Source organism: Conger conger, chromosome 14 (genome assembly GCF_963514075.1).
Source record: "Conger conger chromosome 14, fConCon1.1, whole genome shotgun sequence".
Lineage (NCBI taxonomy): Eukaryota > Metazoa > Chordata > Actinopteri > Anguilliformes > Congridae > Conger > Conger conger.
The window spans coordinates 9,742,275-9,759,992 of NC_083773.1; the positions used below are offsets into that span (position 1 = coordinate 9,742,275).

The window sequence follows — 17,718 nt, forward strand, 5'->3', positions numbered from 1 at the left end:
TACTTGGAAAAGGACTTATAGGAAAACAAATCTATGGCTAGACACAGTTACTGACTCCAAAATGACAGGTGTGTTAAAATGTTCTATTTCAGGCTGATTTCCTTCAGAGCCATGGCAGACACAGCCCTGCTGAAGCTGGCCAGCGCTTTATTGACAAGTGATAGCCGACACTTCCAAGGGCAGTCTTAGCCTATTACCGTTATTATTTCATGTGTGCGTTTCCGTTGGTTATCCACAGTACATATGAATGCCCTGTATCTCACACGGATAAAATCCAGCACCTTCCTTCCTACTGAATGAAAAGTTACTTCATATTATGGGAAATATATCCCATAATATCCCATGAACCCCAAATTATAATGTCAGAACCGCAGCACATGCAAACCTTTCAAGAACTACTACAGAAAAAGGATAACAGATTTCATGCCCAATATGCAAACCTACATTTATTTGACAGGAAGAATCCACAACTTCTCAGAAGGGCCAATATTTGCTAACAGTTCATCTGTATAGTACCAGCCAGACCTGGGTCAAATATGTTATTGTTTTGAATACCTTTTGGAGAGTAATTTCCTCAGTTCAAATAGACCACACAAGCTCAGAAAAGCATTAAAAAGTATTTGAATCCAAAACAATTACACATTTGACCCAGGTACCAGGACAGGTAATAAGAATGAAGAAAAACAGCTATCATAAAACATATAGAACCCTTCATGCTGTATCCACGTTGCACTTGCATGATTCCCATTCAAACGTATACTCAAACTCTGGTGTATTAACCAACCCCCGGAGCTTGCCTGAAGACAGTTAGCAAGCAGAAATTCCCAGCTAACAGTCCATTCCAGTGAAACTCTTAAACAAGTTGCGCGCAAGACTGGGACTGTAAACGCTTTTCAATCCAGCTCACAGCACATCTTGTTGGTGCTTACAAACTGCCCAGGGCCACTAGCAGGGACCTCAGATGTAATATACATCTATCTCTTACTGCATTGTATCATTGTACATCTGAGGAAACGCGACTCAGGAGTGCTACTACCACTGAAAAGATACATTCAATTAACACTCCTGTGGAGTTTCCAGCGCCTTCGGTGGGAAGCAAGGTGTTCATGACCTCAGTTCCTCTTTGTTGGCGATCATAAAGTGCCTGTGTAAGTTCAGGAACACAAGTCCCCAAACTGCACTTGCTCGCATCGTCACGGTAGGACGATTGCTCTGGTCAGGCCAACTAAAACGCCCAGGCCTGCGCTAAATTTCTCATCGGTAACGACGCGAAAGCAGAAATTCTGTGAAAATAAATAAATTAATGAATAAATAAACGGTGACTTCAAATGCCATGTTACATTCCATTACATTCATGGCATTTGGCAGACGCTCTTATCCAGAGCGACGTACAGTCGATTAAGACTAGGCAGGAGACAATCCTTCCCTGGAGCAATGCAGGGTTAGGGGCCTTGCTCAAGGGCCCAACGGCTACGCGGATCTTATTGTGGCTACGCCGGGGATTGAAACCCCAACCTTGCGTGTCCCAGTCATGTACCTTAACCACTAGGCTACAGGCCGACCCCATGTCCTTTAAATGTCAACTACACAGTGATTCAGCGAACTCTCTGAGGCAGGCAGACCGTTCTGACTGTCCGTGGCCAGCGCTCCCGCGAGAAGCCTCACACGCGTATATGAAACGCAGCAGAGCTCCAACGGCGTTCCCGTCTCCCGTGACGCAGGGGGAGTTCCGGCTCATCCGCACCGCACCGCTCCGCCCGAGCCACAGGTCAGACCGGCGAACAACCGCGGAAAATCAACCGTGAAAAGGACCACCGACGGACACGGTCAATAAGGCTTTGTCAGACAGAGTGCGTTTAATTGGCTGATTGAGGTTGCGTCGTTCTCCAGCGAGAACGCACAGCTTTCACCGGCTGACCTCAGGAAACGCTCTGACATTTCAGAGATAAATATTGTTACCATTTTTTTTTTTCTACGTACCTGACACCTCGCGAACTTTCACATTCAGACCTGCAGGAGAAACAGAGGGAGAGAATAGATTAATGCGAAGACAACAAAGAGAATAAAATAATATTTTGAAGCCGGTCAAATTTACCAGACCTACTTCACAAAAATGACCTCACATTTATTTACAAAAGCAGTAACAGCCACTTGAAATACAGTAAGTGTACAATTATATGACAAGTGACATTTAAGGTCATATAACCACTCGAAAATGATGATTGATATCCTTGGATACTCAAGGCATTTAGTCCAATCACAGTGGCAACTGTATGCGTTCATTTATCATCACTTGGCATCTGGGTAATTTAAAGAGGGGCAGGCAGTCCTTCCCTCTGTCTCTAATTACATTTGGTCACATGTCACAATAGGCAAAGCACGTTGGGGACATCGTTTGCACGCAGCCAAACATAAATTCCATTTTGCGCGAGCAAAAATAAAAGCAAAATACATTGAGAATCATATGGCAATAACCTGAGAAACATTAAACTGAAAACAATTGCATGTTATTTGCTTTTCAGAAATGAATCGGCACTGGCTCTGCGAGGCAGGAGATTCCATCAGGTGGAATTCCCCGCGGTCGCCACGGCGCCACGGAAAGGCCCCGGTGGGGCGGGAGCGCGAGCGGAGCGTGATGGAAAACCGTAATATCCCAGACCGGAGCCAGCGGGCCTCCGGGCGGCTCCTCAGACCGGCGCTGTTACATTATTCACCAAGCCCACTGCTCAGGGACAGCCCTGTCAAAAGGCAGCGACGTTTACAATGACCGAGGCCTTTCATACTGCTGCCAACACGGAGAGGCTTTTCCAAAACGCGCCCGTCATCGCACAGAGTAAGGCGACGCACATTGCTGAGGACAATATTGCGACACATATAGCTACAGTCAGAGGGACTCTGTGCACCAGGTCGCCTTGTTTACCTACAAGGTACATCAAATTGGGCACCGTTACACATCCAAGCGCAAGCCAAAGACAATCTCCGAAGCAATACAGAGTGGAATGACATAGGACACAATCTTCAGAAAGTGACACGGTTCACATTCCACGTTTCAAACACCGCACGTAATAATAAAAAAAACAGCAGAGGGTTTGGCACAATTCGACGTGTCTCGAAGCAGCCATCATGGGAAATTGCAGGCAGATCTAACCAAAATAAGCAAGTCTGTTTTCAAAAATGGAAACTTTTGGCAGAAGTGAAATCTCTTATGGGCTTAATAACAGATGAAGCATAGCTTTGGCTAGCCACAAGCTATGTGGAATGCCACCCGAACACATTTTTGGGATATTTAAAGAAACTAGAGTAGTTGCGCGCACACACACACACACACACACACACACACACACACACGAGGGCGCGCGCACGCACACACCTTTATTCTGAGAAATGAACTTCTTCTGGGTTTAATCTAATATACCCCTTCAGTTGGAGCGCTTCCATTTGAAAGGCCGCATCTCGCCAACCTTTACAAGAATGACAGCATCCTCCACATCTCACAGCCCTCCAGCTCGCGTTTAGAGGCATCGACTGAACAGGTCTCCTGTCCCTCTCTCCCTATGCTATCGGCTGGAGGGAAAATAAGGGGCTTCAATATAATGGCTACCTTTAAAAATGAAAATTATAAAGCCCTCCTGAGAGCCTGACTCACTTTGCTGATAATTCCCGGGCACTTCCAGGCCAGGTGTCGTGAGAGTCCTTTCTAAGGGATTGAGAGAGTCGTTGGTCACCTCGCTGCCCTAAGCTGTGAGACAAGCAGGCTCAAATTAGACTACATACCAACCGCCTTTCAATCAGCAGTGAGTCAGCCAGAACTTCATCAAAGGATTTTTGTTTGGTTTTTTTAAATCAATGACTCTGATCCCTAAAGGATAAAGGAAGAGAAGGGCTAAAAAGTTTAATTTTCACTAACAGTAAACTTCAAAACCTTTCAAAAGTGACTACTGCCATTTTTAGCACAGGCCAAGCAGCAAGTATAGACTCTGCTGGTCGATTGGTCTGCCGGTTGGTCTGTCGTCTTGGAAAACCAATATAGCTTGTTACAACTAATCACAAATTACCTGCTTGTTATATGTTAAGACAGAAACCATGCATATGTAGCTTTGTACGAGGTAAATTTTGCTGGATTCAGGGTATAGCTCAAAAATAATTCAGCATGTAAATTTTTCAGTTTTAACAAAAACAAACATGCTCCCAAAAACCTTTTCCACAAAAGTGTGAATTAAATGGCTTATGGTGCACTCATGTACAGGAACGACAGGTATGTGAGAAACTGCGGGTTATATACTGTACACTTCTGTACTGTTTCAAGAGTTAAGTTCGAGTTACAGGAAGAACACCAACTTTAGTACTCATAACATATGATAACATAACTGTTACGTTGGTTTATGTTCCAACCCGGTCTAGGGCTAGACCGTACGAGGAAAAGGTTAGGGAAATGAAGTGTGCAATGAGGAATGAGAACCGCAGTCCGACGAGTAACTCCGGTCCCGTCTGCTCATTCAAAACTAAATAAACCTGACAAAGGTTTACCAGGTACAAAGCAGTGTCTAGCCTACTCCCAACAGAGATCAGATCTCCACCCAGGATTGCCGTCAAAAATAATAAAGGAAAAATAACAAAGCAAAATAACAAATACCGTCCTGATGGAAGGATGCAATCCAGCTGGAAATGCTCTAAATAACCGGAGCCACAATACAGTGAGCAGAGGAGGAAAACACGGTCAGGGTGGGCAAGCAGAGTAATACACTGGGGCAAACAAAACAAAAATGCTGGGCAGGAATCAGAGACGAAAAGGACGAGGCCACGTTCAAAATTCAATCAGCAAACAAATCAAAAGGGGCTAGGCTAGAATCAGAGTCAAACAAAGTGGGTCAAACACAAAGGTCAAATAAGTAATCAATAATCCACAGTACACGTGCAAAGGTTCACAGAGCTCGTCTACCATGATCAGTACAAACGGCGTCTTTTTAAAAGAATAAAAGAACCGGAAGAGGAAATGGCCACTGCAGGGTAAACCAGAAAAAAAGGTTTATCAAATTCTTTCCAAGATTTTGGGAGAAGTAGAACCTTTTCTATATCAATTTCAGACACAGTGTTACATTCACCAACCAGGAGCTTGGGGAAAAACAGTGTCAACATAAATTTACGATTACCTTTATTTTAATATCACTACAATACTCCTTTCACAATACATTTGTGTACACCATGGCAGGAAACACAGCCTTGAAAAAGCCTAAATCGTACAGTAAATTGCGTGGGTGGTGCAAAGTGAAAACTGTCCGCCGTGTCTCTAAGGCAGCCGTAAATCACTCGCGTTCGTTCTGCACATCCACAGTGAGGTACTCGTCACCCACTCAGGGTATAGACCACTGCGAGGGTAATCGAAGGCAGCAAGGTAGGCAGGTTTTTATTATCGCACAACACTGCCGACTCGAAACCACGGAAGCCATGGAAACATGAACTGTTTCAAAAGGTAATTAGCAAGGTGTCTAATGGGAAAAAAGCCAAGTTATACACCCCTGGGGTAAGAAGAACATGGAATACAACAAGCAAAGGCCATTCAGCTTGATCACTTGTATACTGGAGAGTACCCAGCTCTGTTTCATGCGGTGATTTCAATACCCCCAGGGTCTTTGTGTCTGCCACTGGACATCACGTGGCAAGCTGTTCCATGCATTGACAATGTCAATGGTAAAGTTTGTAAATCCTAAAATTTGGAATTTGCTAAATATATTTCAATCTATTTCCCGTTATGTCAATTCGATATATACTGGTGAAATGTTACCAGTGTTACTGTTGCTTCTCCAAAGGCAGAAGGACTGCAGAGGATGGGAGAATTTTTATCACTTAATTGTCACATTGAATATGAACCCAAAAGAGACTAGGACTGCAACTTTCCAAACTCCTCACAACATAGAGGACTGACAATGCTGCTATATGTGGTTCATTCCATAGTTATATAATTCCTATATAACTATGGAATAATCAGTCAGCAGCACATAGAAATAAATGTATTTACAGATTTATTTTAATATGATTGTTTTCAGCAGAATTAGGGTTTATTGCAAACCTATCAGTGCAGTTAAGGACTGGCTGGTGCAAAGAGAGAACTGTTTTTGTGTGCTCCAGTTTTTGCCCGCCCTTCTCCCAGTGAACTATTTTTGTTGCCTTTTCCTTATTTTGTGTTCAGAGAGTTTGGCATTTTCCTGTTCTTTGACAGAATAAAAGGCAGCAAGCCAACCTTAATTTGGAGTTTGTTTGTCTGTTCATCACATGATGCAGAGGCCCTCCCCAGCCAGCCAACCAATCAACACAGCTACACAGTTACAAAGAACAATTATCCAGACGGAACGCTGATATTTTAATAGATTGTCAACGTTATGGTATGTCATCTTTCAGAGCAAACTAAACTGTTGACAAACTGAGAATCAACAACATCGCATTGAGCTTGCAGACTGCAGTGCAGCCCATGAGTACAGTATTTAGCCCATAGTACAATTTCTGCTCTTTTGGCTCTGTACTCCAGCACATTGGATTTGAAATGAAACAATGAATGAGGTTAAAGTGCAGACTGCCACGTTTAATTTGACAGTATGTACATCCATATCAGGTGATGCGTGTAGGAATTACATCCCTTCATATTCATAATCTCCCCCATTTTAGGGGACCAAATTAAAGGTGACAGCCGACACTTTAACCTCATATTCAATTTCAAAAGGAATGTGCTGGAGTACAGAGCGAAAAGAACAGAGATTTTCTCCACCCTCCAAATACTTACGGACTGTACTCTGTGTAGATTAGTTGATGACGGGATATAACCACACAATGGGATAATTTAAGCAAAGATTTGAGAAATCACTGTTCCTGATTGGCTGAAAATCAGAAAATCAGCTGACCAAAGCCACAGGGATCAGCAAACTCCTGGGTGTGAGGATATTCAGTATACCCTACACTCTGTTATGGCTGACTGCTCCAAGAGAGAATGATGGCTCAACAGAGAGACAGGTACCTTTCAACAGAAACTGCAGTAGCCGCTTAAGACACCATTTTGCAGTTTCATTTCCTTACTAAAATTTCACACAAGAAAAATAAAAACTACCGAATTCACCACAACTTCAAAACATTATTTTTCTTTTTAACATAGTTTAATGACTTATGAAGATAATTTCATAAATATTGTAAGAATCTGTAACATATACCGATACTGTACATCACCAACGTATACCTCACCCCATTGCTTTAGAAACCCAACATTTTCCATTTCCATTTTCATTCTCCCAGCCTCCAAACTGTGAGAAAACAGGCACATGGACAGACACCTCTCTCGCAGCTCAGCATCTGCCTGAATCTCAGGACCCCAAGAGAATGTGAAATTGAGAGAAAAACAACCGAGGAACCATCCACACAGCTGAACGCCACTCCATATGTGCATCAGGCTCCTAAATATCATGTGGGGGGAAAAAACAGACGAAATACAATTATCCACATGCACCATGCCTTTTTCCCCAGACTTAGAGCGTAATGACTTGAAGGATTAGTCTTAATTAAACTCAGCAGAACAACTGGGATTTCAACCAAGCAAAAAAACTGCCATTTATCTTATATTAATTGACCGTTTCGTACCGAAAAGCTTGAAGCTGTCAGCATCATCTATCACAATACCTGCTCAGTGTCTCCCTTGGAATACATTTTGCACTACATATTTATATACATACTGTATATTCACCAACCTTGTTTTAAGAGCTGGAGTTTGAGCCTTAATCATACAGTGCATTGAATTCAGAGTGAAAAAGTGTTTACGCGACACTCTCAAAGTTGGAAATTTGAAAACTTCATTGCATTAGAATGGACTAAACAGAAAAAAGAATCCACCACTTCATTTCACAGAAATGAGAGCGCAATACATTCAAACTGCAGTGAAAGGGTATACAAATCTTGCGATAATAAAATATTACACAGTACAATTTGCTTCAAACCATTGTCGGCATTTGTTTGTATCTAAATGAAAAAACGGCCATTCGACTTTGCTTATTCCTAATAGTGTTATTACTCATCACTACCATGCTAACAGGATTGTATACTCATTAAAAATAAAAATATGATTTAAATAAGGTAACACTTCTTGCTGTGCAGAAAATACTTGTGTTAATCGGTGTGTTTATTATTTACTCTTCACTTGAATTAATTTTTTCTGCTTATTGGGCAGTAATATATCATAAGACAGACAGTAATAGACAACATACATCTTTCCATTTATGCAGAAAATGCATGTTCCTATCCTATTCCAAAGAGAAGTTCGCCTGTTTTACACTGCACTCAAACAGTCATTGATGTATCCTTTCACAAAGTGCACAAATAGCTATCATATGGTGAACAATACAGACTTAAAGACATAAAACATAAACAAAGAACTGTTACCATCGTGATTAGGTTTGATATTTTGTAACCTGGATACTTCATTTCTGAAAAACCACACCATATACACACAGATGCAGAAATGTACAGGCCATAATCCATCCACACGCTTAGCCTATTTCAATCACGCAGTGAGCACTAACAGAGCCTCAGGCTGGCATTTAAAGTGTATCAACAATTACTCTTGGAAAGCACCTTAAATCCATCTCGAGCGGCACTTTGCGGATTGAGCTGAGGCAAGCGAAAAGATGGACAAGCTCAAAGACTCCAGAAAGAGACTCGTTATAAGTGATGAAGTGCAGTAGTACAGCAGATCCTACTTGGTACAGTAAGACAGGTGAGCATAAGACAAAGAGCGGGGATAGAACTGACATCTGCTAACACAAGTAACAGACAAATTCTGCCTTTATTTCTCGCCTAGACTTTCTCAGACAGCAGCTGAATGGCTTTGTCCTGTGTATCTCTTAACTGATGCATGGCATGCAGTGTGATACAGGCTTTCATTAAACAGAGTCCTCCTGACACAGGAATAATTATGAAATGGTACTTTGTTTCTAAGGGTTATGGATGGGCCCGTCACTGTTGGCTAAAAGAGGGTGGTAACTTTCCGCAACATAATGAATATGCTACATGATATAGCAAGTCTCCCTTAATAATAAAAAAATCATTGCATTAAACATTAAAAAGAATCATTCAGAAAAAGAAAAGGAATTAAGATTCAAAACCACTCCTTTGCATATTCTATATTTTCGAGGGAATTTTTAAATTATAAAAAATTCCAAAGGCACCAAATTCTAAAGCTAGGCCATCTGTCAGTGGACAGGTTATCAAAGGCATTGTGTTTAATGAGGTCATCTGCCACCATCAACAGTTAGTACATTGAAAAAATATAAACTTACAAAACACACAACTGCACATTCAATGATGAGACATGTCAAAGGAACTTTCATAGAAGAGGTCTGTGGTGGAGATACCGGCAAATTGTGCAATTTGTTTTTAAAAGAGTAATGACAAAAATAGTTCAGAAAACAAACTCTGACCCTCTATACACATCAACTAGGTCAAACATTTGAGCTCAGTCCAGATACTGTTGAGATACTGGACTTACCTGCATCACCAGTTTGAAAGTTCAAAGGGCTCAGGATTGTGAGCAGTCAAAAAACCAAAACAAAGAAAACTGCATGGAAAAATAAGAGAATTGAGAGGTTTAATGTATTTTCATAGACCTTCTTCTGAGGACATCTTGGGCCTTCACTTCAGCAACACCTGCCCTTCAAAAAAAGACACTACAGCAAGCGTATGATGCACAGAACAAGCTACATGGCAGCACTGACTTAAGGACTTCAGGCTAAGCAACCGGCACCCGACAAACATACAATTGTTATTTCATTTGACTTCTCGACCTGCTTCGCCACGGACTCTCTTTTTTGTCTTAGTATTCTAGCCGTCTCCCCCTCACGCCTCAAGGTGTGCGTTCTCCCGCCCGATATGAATTATTGAGCCGAGCCGCCATTTCGGTTCACCACACTTCCCATGCCCATTAAAGGTCAGATAAAGTCAAGCCTTCATACTCTCCCACTTCCTCCACCTATTAAACCCACAATGGTTTAATCCAATAGGGTAATGAAATTAACCTTTCCACCTGCTAGGTTATATATCACAGCCTGGGAGGAGAAGCACTGCGGTGACAGGGGTCTTCCCAGTCTCCTGACTGGAAGTTAAGCCTGCGAACCAAAGAGCCAACCCAACAACGCAGACAAACATCCTCACCGGGAGTCTACCTCCGCGCCGTTTCTGCATCGGCGTATCTGAGGAAGGCACGGGCTAATAAATCACAGCGCTGGTGGAGCTGAAGCACACCGTTCTGCAGCGCTCCTGGGGACAGAATTTCATTCTCTTTGCGTTTCATGCCAACGCACTGCCTGTGACCTTTTCAGGCTCACAGAAAGAGAACTGTAATGTATTTTGCATTTCACGGCCGCGGTTTAAATACGCGACAACATCCACCACCATACAGCACTCGGTGTAATACCACTAGCCCTCATTACAGCAGCTGGCTAAAAACAGCACATGCATTCACTTCAGTATCTGCCTGCACACTCATTTATGTCCAGCACCCAAAATAATGTACTAAACTGCAGACATTGATATGGCAAGCCTTCCATCTACAGATGGAAAATGCCAGTTTACAGTGCTGGCTAATTAGTTACTGTGCTGGCTAATTAAAACGCTTGTGTCAAGAATGCTTCAAATAATCCTTTGTAGCACATTCAGTATATTCCATAATGTTTGAAACATTTTTTTCTTGATCTGGCTCGGTACTCCACAGTTTTAATCAAACAATGCACATATGCTTACAGTGCAGATTCTCCGGTTTATTTTAGACATTATGGTTTCACTGTGTAGAAATTACTTTTTACACATAATCCTCCTATTCCAAATGGCTGTTACAAATGGCTCCATGGGTGTTTCTAGTTAATCAGGTGTATTCAACGGTTTCCAGGATCTAGTCTTGATTCTAGGCTTTTGGTTTCCTTTGGAGCCTGTTAGTGGCCTTTGTCAACATGTGGACCAGAGGTGTGCCAATGAAAGTCAAGCAAGCAATTACGAAGCTGAGAAATACGAAAAAAACAGTCAGAGACATTGGCGAAGGCTTTGGCTCACCAAAATCACCAGTCTGGAACATCATTAAGAAGAAAGAGAGCTTGGGTGAGCTCCGTAATTGCAAAGGGGCTGCTAGACTACTGAAGACTTCTGCAGTTCGTGACAGACAAATTCTCACCATAATGAATGAAAAACCCTAAACACCCGTCTGGCAGAAGAGAAACACTCTTCACAACGCGCGGATGTGTTAGTGACTACTGTTCACAGAAGACTTCACAAACAGAACTACAGAGGCTACACTGCAGCTGCATAGCCCATGATAGGGAGGGTTCAGTCATTCACGCTCCTTCCTTAGTAACCTCCACCTGTAAGTGCCTGTAAGCCTGATGAAGGTCAAGTGAAGAGTCCTCCTGCGACTCTCGTTGAGTTGGCAGCTGTGAGAGTGTGTTTGGTTGCGTCGCTCAGCATTTGTGTACTTTGGAGGAGGGCATGTGCTTACACACTCTCCCGAATCAATAACGAAAAGGATCCACTAATAAACGTCAATTACAAATGGGCATTCAATATTTTAAAAAAATGTAAATAAAAAAAGTAAGAAAACAACCCAAAACAAAACAATGTTTAGGTTACTCCTCCGCAGCATATCTGACAAATGAGACAAAGCTACGAATACCTTTTGAACAGGTGTCTAGTTTATCGTGCGCATTAGGCTTATCGATTCAATATTTGAAGTAGGCTGGAGGCAGAGTTTGCCCACAAACAAAGCCGCGCCTCGCTCTCTGCGTACAGATGAGCGTCGCAACGCAACCGGAACACAGCCGCAGCCGTTCCCTCGGCGACGACACCGTGCCAGCTGTGCGCCGCTACCGAACACTGCTCAGGAGGTGTCCGCCCAGCGAGTGTGCGAAGACGCTCCAGTCAAAACCACCCTCGTCTCGTCACCCCGGAGAGCGCTCTCGAGAGAAAGCACAGAAATTGCGCTTCAGGAAAGACAACGCTCTGCCAGTACCTTTCTTTTGTTTTAGTTTTTTTCCCCCCAGTAGTGGATTTTTTTTGCTGAAGTGAAATAGCCATTTTTGAATGGTCACAACGGCCATTTAAACTAAATGGTAAATGGTAAATGGTGTTTTTATAAAGCGCCTTTATCCAAAGCGCTGTACAATTGATGCCTCTCATTCACCCATTCATACACACGCTCGCACAGCAACGGCGACTGGCGGCACCAACCAGCTCATCAGGAGCAAGTGGGGGTTAGGGGTTTGGTCAGGGACACTTTGACCCACCCAGTGCGGGATCAAACTGGCAACCCACTGACTGTTCTTACCTCCTGAGCCAATGTCGCGATAAGAAAGATGATGAGAAACGCATAGAAGAAGGACCGAACGCAGCTGTGAAACGGATTCACTGCTTATGAGTAAAAGCATATGCTGCACCATACGGTCTGACTGAACATAGGACTCCGACTTGATAATCACACAAGCTTACAGGCCAAGATCACCCATTCCAGATAAATAAAATAATAGCCTTGCTAGTGTTATATTTGAAAAATGGTACAGAATATAATTATTTTATTTTTTTAATTAGAAATTGTTTCTTTACCTTCGTGAATAATAATGAGATATGGGCATAAGCCACTCAGAATGGGAATCAAGCTGTTTCATCCTCCTGAAAAATGAAAAATGATGAATGATTCAGTGGATGACTGGCTCAGTGCAGGCAGGATTCCAAATTATTCCGGACATTTCTGGGCCCAAAACAGCCACACGGCTGTCATAATGCACCCACACGATTCTCTCATCGAGAGCGTGATGCTGGAGTCTGCCTCCACTCAAAGATGGCAGCCCAGTCTCTGGAAGAAAACCCATAGACAAAGGCCTGTTATCCAGTGCCAGTGCATCTTCATTGATTCCTGAATGCTTTCAGTACGTTACACGCATGTCAGGCCAGAATATGCAGCTGAATTATGCACTTGACGCTGAGAAAAGAGAAACCACACAAATCAGAATCATCAGAGTGCTAGATTTCTGCGTGCAAATCATTTTTAACTCATTTTCACAAAAAAGTGAATGACAATGCATTTTATAATATAAACATAAAAAGGTATTTGGATAAGCATTTAATGGGGCGGCCTGTAGCGTAGTGGTAAATGCAAATGACTGGGACACGCAAGGTCGGTGGTTCTAATTCCGGTGTAGCCACAATAAGATCCGCACAGCTGTTGGGCCCTTGAGCAAGGCCCTTAACCCTGCATTGCTCCAGGGGAGGATTGTCTCCTGCTTAGTCTAATCAACTGTACGTTGCTCTGGATAAGAGCGTCTGCCAAATGCCATTAATGTAATGTAATGCAATGTTTACATTATATTTATATTATGAAACGGGCAGGACAAATCTCACAATCTGACTGGTTAATAGCAGTGATAAAATAACTATATATCTCAGTTCTAATGCTTGTATCACTCCACGGCGAAACAACCATTCAAGTCAAAATGATTCAAACCATTCAAAAAAGATGCTAGCCCACGCATGTCAATTAAATATTCATATTACATATAGGGGTGTTGTATTCAGAACCCAACTGCACATCCTTCCGACAAACCTTGGATTCCCAATTCCTAACCCCAATCTCCCACTGTTCCGTGTGGAATCACACAGCCCAGAGTGTTCAAAAGAACCCTGGAAAGTGTGTCCCATTTCCCCGCGCTGAGGCGCTGAAGCGGGGATCCTCTCCAGAAGGAATCAAACACTCCCCCCCCCGCTGACCAGCTGGGCCGCTGCACGTCCGAGCCTCAGAAGTCTGGAGCGTCTAAAACGGTGATTTAAAGAACGCTGCAGTGCAGGATTGGCCTTAATACCAGGTTGGGTACATTAGAGAAAATCGGCCCTTTTCCCCCCACACAGCGGAGCTCCGGACTCCCCGGACAACGAGAGAGCACAATCAGCATGCATTTATACAGCGCCCGCTTCTCACTGTCTCCAGTCACAATCCTTCCAGGAAGTCATTATCACAAAACAGGGTCACTTTGAAATGTCACAATTCATTTTATTATTCTAATTACCTTCAGACCGATTTTTCCCCTTCACCTAAACCCAATATTATCATCCCTCGGCAGTCTGGACCGAGGTGGTATCAGGAGACGCCGTGGCATTATAAGACAATGTGGAAAACGCTTGAAGTGCCGCTCCATCCTGCAAGCCTTCCTCCACCAAGGAGGACATCTGGAGCGCACTAGAGGTCACTGCTTTGCGCTGCATCATGAATAAATTCTTATGGTCGAGTGCTTTGGAATAATCAATAATAGGCAACATGGAGAGAAAAGCTCATTTCTCAATTTATACAACTTACTCTTCCATACAGCGAAGTCTAAAAGGACATATAGAGGTTATTAGAAAAGGAGGAAGTTCAGACGCCTTCCGCATCTGAAAATTCCACATTTTAACGCACCAGTGAAATGCAGCCTGCAGTCCCATGTGAAGACCTTCAGACAACTGTGACATAAAGAGGAATTGGGTAACTATCAAAGCAGCACAGATCCATGGGCTGCTGTGTGCGCATATCAATGAGACTGTACATACGCATGGGAAATGTAGCTTCTTATTCAGCATTTCTCACAGGCATGGGAGGTGTGCTGGGACTCAGGCCTACTGCAGGGGCGGCACCAGGTGCGTCTTGGTGGTGCTACGGTGGTTTCATTCAATGGTGGTGCTCGAGAATTTGTAGAAGACCTAACAGGATTTGATTCATCGCCAAGGCTAGATGCAGACGCGCTGTGTTCAAAAGTCTGTTTAAGTACCGATACATTACATTACATTATTGGCATTTAGAGATAGATAGATAGATACTTTATTCATCCCGAGGGAAATTTTAGGCATCCAGTAGCTTATACATACACACATATACACACATATCTCACACACATAAAGATCAAAATCACTCAAAGAAAAGTAAGAAATAAAGTGCATGTGAAGTGATTTACAAAGGCCTAGTAGGGACTGGCCCTGTGATGTATTTGGCAGACGCCCTTATCCAGAGCGACATACAGTTGATTAGACTAAGCAGGATTAGCACCCAGGGTTAACGTCCTTCCTCAAGGGCCCAACGGCGGTGTGGATCTTATTGTGGCTACACCGGGAACTGAACCAGCGACCTTGCGGGTCCCAGTCATGTACCTTAACCACTACGCTACAAGCGGTTTCTTTAATGATAAACACACACACACACACATGCATACACATATACAGTAAAGATGTATAGGTAGGCACATATCAGACAAATATAGGCAAAGTTGCCACACATGCTCCGTGTATATTGCGACAAATCATTTGCCATTTGAGTCTTGTTTTGGACAGTCCCTCTATCAGTTTTTCACTTGTAAAAGATAAAAAAACAGAAAGACGAATAAAAAGTGGACAGGAGAAAGGTGGGGTCATCAGTCAAAAGGTTTTGAGATAAAATCAGGCATGCCTATACAGCATTGGCAGATGTAGGCTATGATAATAATCATATTTGTACCATAATCTTGTCCACTGTTCAATGCATGATCAATAATGGCAAAAGGAACCAAAATGTAGGCCAATGATAATATCTTTTTACAAATAATGATGTACGTGTAAAGCCTCAAAGTTCACCCTCTGGCTCCTGATTCAGGACCAGTTTCACATGTTATTGTACAATAAAGTTAGAAACTGGCTAGGAAATCTGATCCTAGATCTGCAGTTAAGGGCAACTTCACCCTGGAGCTGTGTATTATAATAGGAGCATGAATGTGTATGATGGAGAAGTTCTAACTAAAAACCTGCAGGATATATGTTCGGAAGAAATGTAGCTCGTAGTAGTAGGCTAGTAGTAAAAATAGGAGTAGTAGTAGTAGTAGTAATTATACATTTCCTACATATTTGTTTAGAAGAATGGCCAAAGTTCATGTAAAGTTTATGTTTTGAACTTGTAAATGGTATCCAGTATAGTGCGCATTTAATAAAATTAAACGGCACTTGAAATTGGCTGGAAACTCTGATATTGTCTGTGTTCCTGTAGACTGCCATTATTTTTAAAGGCTTCTTCATAATCACTGTGCTCACCCATGTGCGAGCGTGTGCGAGTGGGCATATCGTTTATGAAGGCAGAGGGAATTGATTAAACAATGAAAAGCATTTTAAAGCGAGACGCGGAGCAGCGGGAACGCAGAAGCCTAGCCCAACACTGCGAGCATGAAAACCCGTCGCCCACACCCCTCTCTCAATTCTCCCAATTACCAATTATCCACGGGAGTGAGAGCAAAAAAAAAAACCGCAGTCACAAACGCACAGGCGTGCTTACTGATGCCAGGCCCTTGATGTGGGAGAACGCGAAACCCGTTCAGGCCCAAAGAGGCCGGGGGAAAATCGGCCCGTACGAGCCGACTCCCATCGAGACTGAAGAGCCGTGCGGGACGGGGCGTGAGCGGAAGCTGCCGGAAGGAAGGGGGACCGGAGCGGCAGCCCAGCGGGGGCGCGGAGGGAGACGGAGCAGGCAGACGGCACGCCACGGCAGAGTGCGTACGAGAGTCTCCGAGCGCCCGTGACACCTCCGAGTGCCCTTCGTCTAAATACCGCGCTTTAATTGTACCGCATTGATTTATTGCCACCCACTGGGCATACTGTAATCTGCTTAAAGGCATGCACAGCGCTGCGCTGCTTCTTTCAGTTCAAAGGCACTCTCTGCGGCAGGAAACCCAAAAAGGCACGGGGCCGTCGGGAGAGAACGCAGGCTGCCCGCAAGCTGTTAAATGCACCGCAGACAATCTGTTAACCCCAGCACTGCAAAAGGTCCTATTCAACCGTAAAACTTTATTCATGGACAAAAAGTCTTGTGTTGTTTGTTTAGACCAAATGTAGCTTTTTTCCCTTTAATGTGTGGGATATTTCACAAAAGCAGACCAGGCATCTGGACATGAAGGCAACAGAAGGGATGGTAATGGAGGGAAATATTATGAGCACATATTTCAGCCAACAGTCAGTCACAATCACAGAAAGCTGCCTTTGAAAGGAAGACTAGCACATAATATCCTAGTACTGGGACAAACCTGCAGGACTGACCAGGCAAAGGCTGCCCATTTTCTTTGGGTCCGGTGTAACGTCAGCTGCCATTTCAAAGTCTGTCACAATTTAACAAGAGGCCATTCATTCTCCCTTAGCTGCAGGAAACACACTGTTCATTATGAATGAGCCTGTATTTCCCAGCATGCAAATGGCTGAATACATATAGTTCCACGGGGCTTCCATATGGAAGAAAGGATTGCAGCACATCGCTCCACTAAAGACCAAACAGCTCTTGAGGGCACATTAGAAACAAACATATAACATCAATACACACATCAATCATATAAGGAAATAAACTACATGAATAAACATATGAAGGCTTTATGCAAATAAGAACATAAAGAATGCCCAAAGTTATATACAAGTCAAACAATATGTCAACAATTATAAATATGTCAATGACATACTGTAGCATAAATAATGAGGCAAACAACCAGTGTTCACCTTTACAAATGTAGTATGATGACATGATAGACTGTATTAAACATATTAACTTTTACATTATTCCTAGAAAAGAAAGCACATTTCTATGGCTTTGCGCATAGGAATCTGTATAAACCAGAACCAAATTGAAGTAAATTTGAGATAGCTTACTTCATAAAGAGTATATTTGACATGTACAATATC

The 17,718-nt window shown here is 43.0% G+C and overlaps 1 protein-coding gene across 4 annotated transcripts in view; it reads right to left on the reverse strand.

Moving 5' to 3' along the window:
• Window positions 1–17,718, reverse strand: part of iqsec1b (IQ motif and Sec7 domain ArfGEF 1b) — a 194,637-nt gene that overhangs the window by 146,258 nt on the left and 30,661 nt on the right. For 3 of the 4 annotated variants that reach the window (XM_061219404.1, XM_061219409.1, XM_061219411.1), the window contains exon 2: window positions 1,981–2,010. The exons of the other annotated variant lie outside the window; for it this stretch is intronic. In XM_061219404.1, the coding sequence (XP_061075388.1) occupies window positions 1,981–2,010 (30 nt within the window). The remainder of the gene's footprint in view (window positions 1–1,980; window positions 2,011–17,718) is intronic. 4 annotated transcript variants of the gene reach the window in all.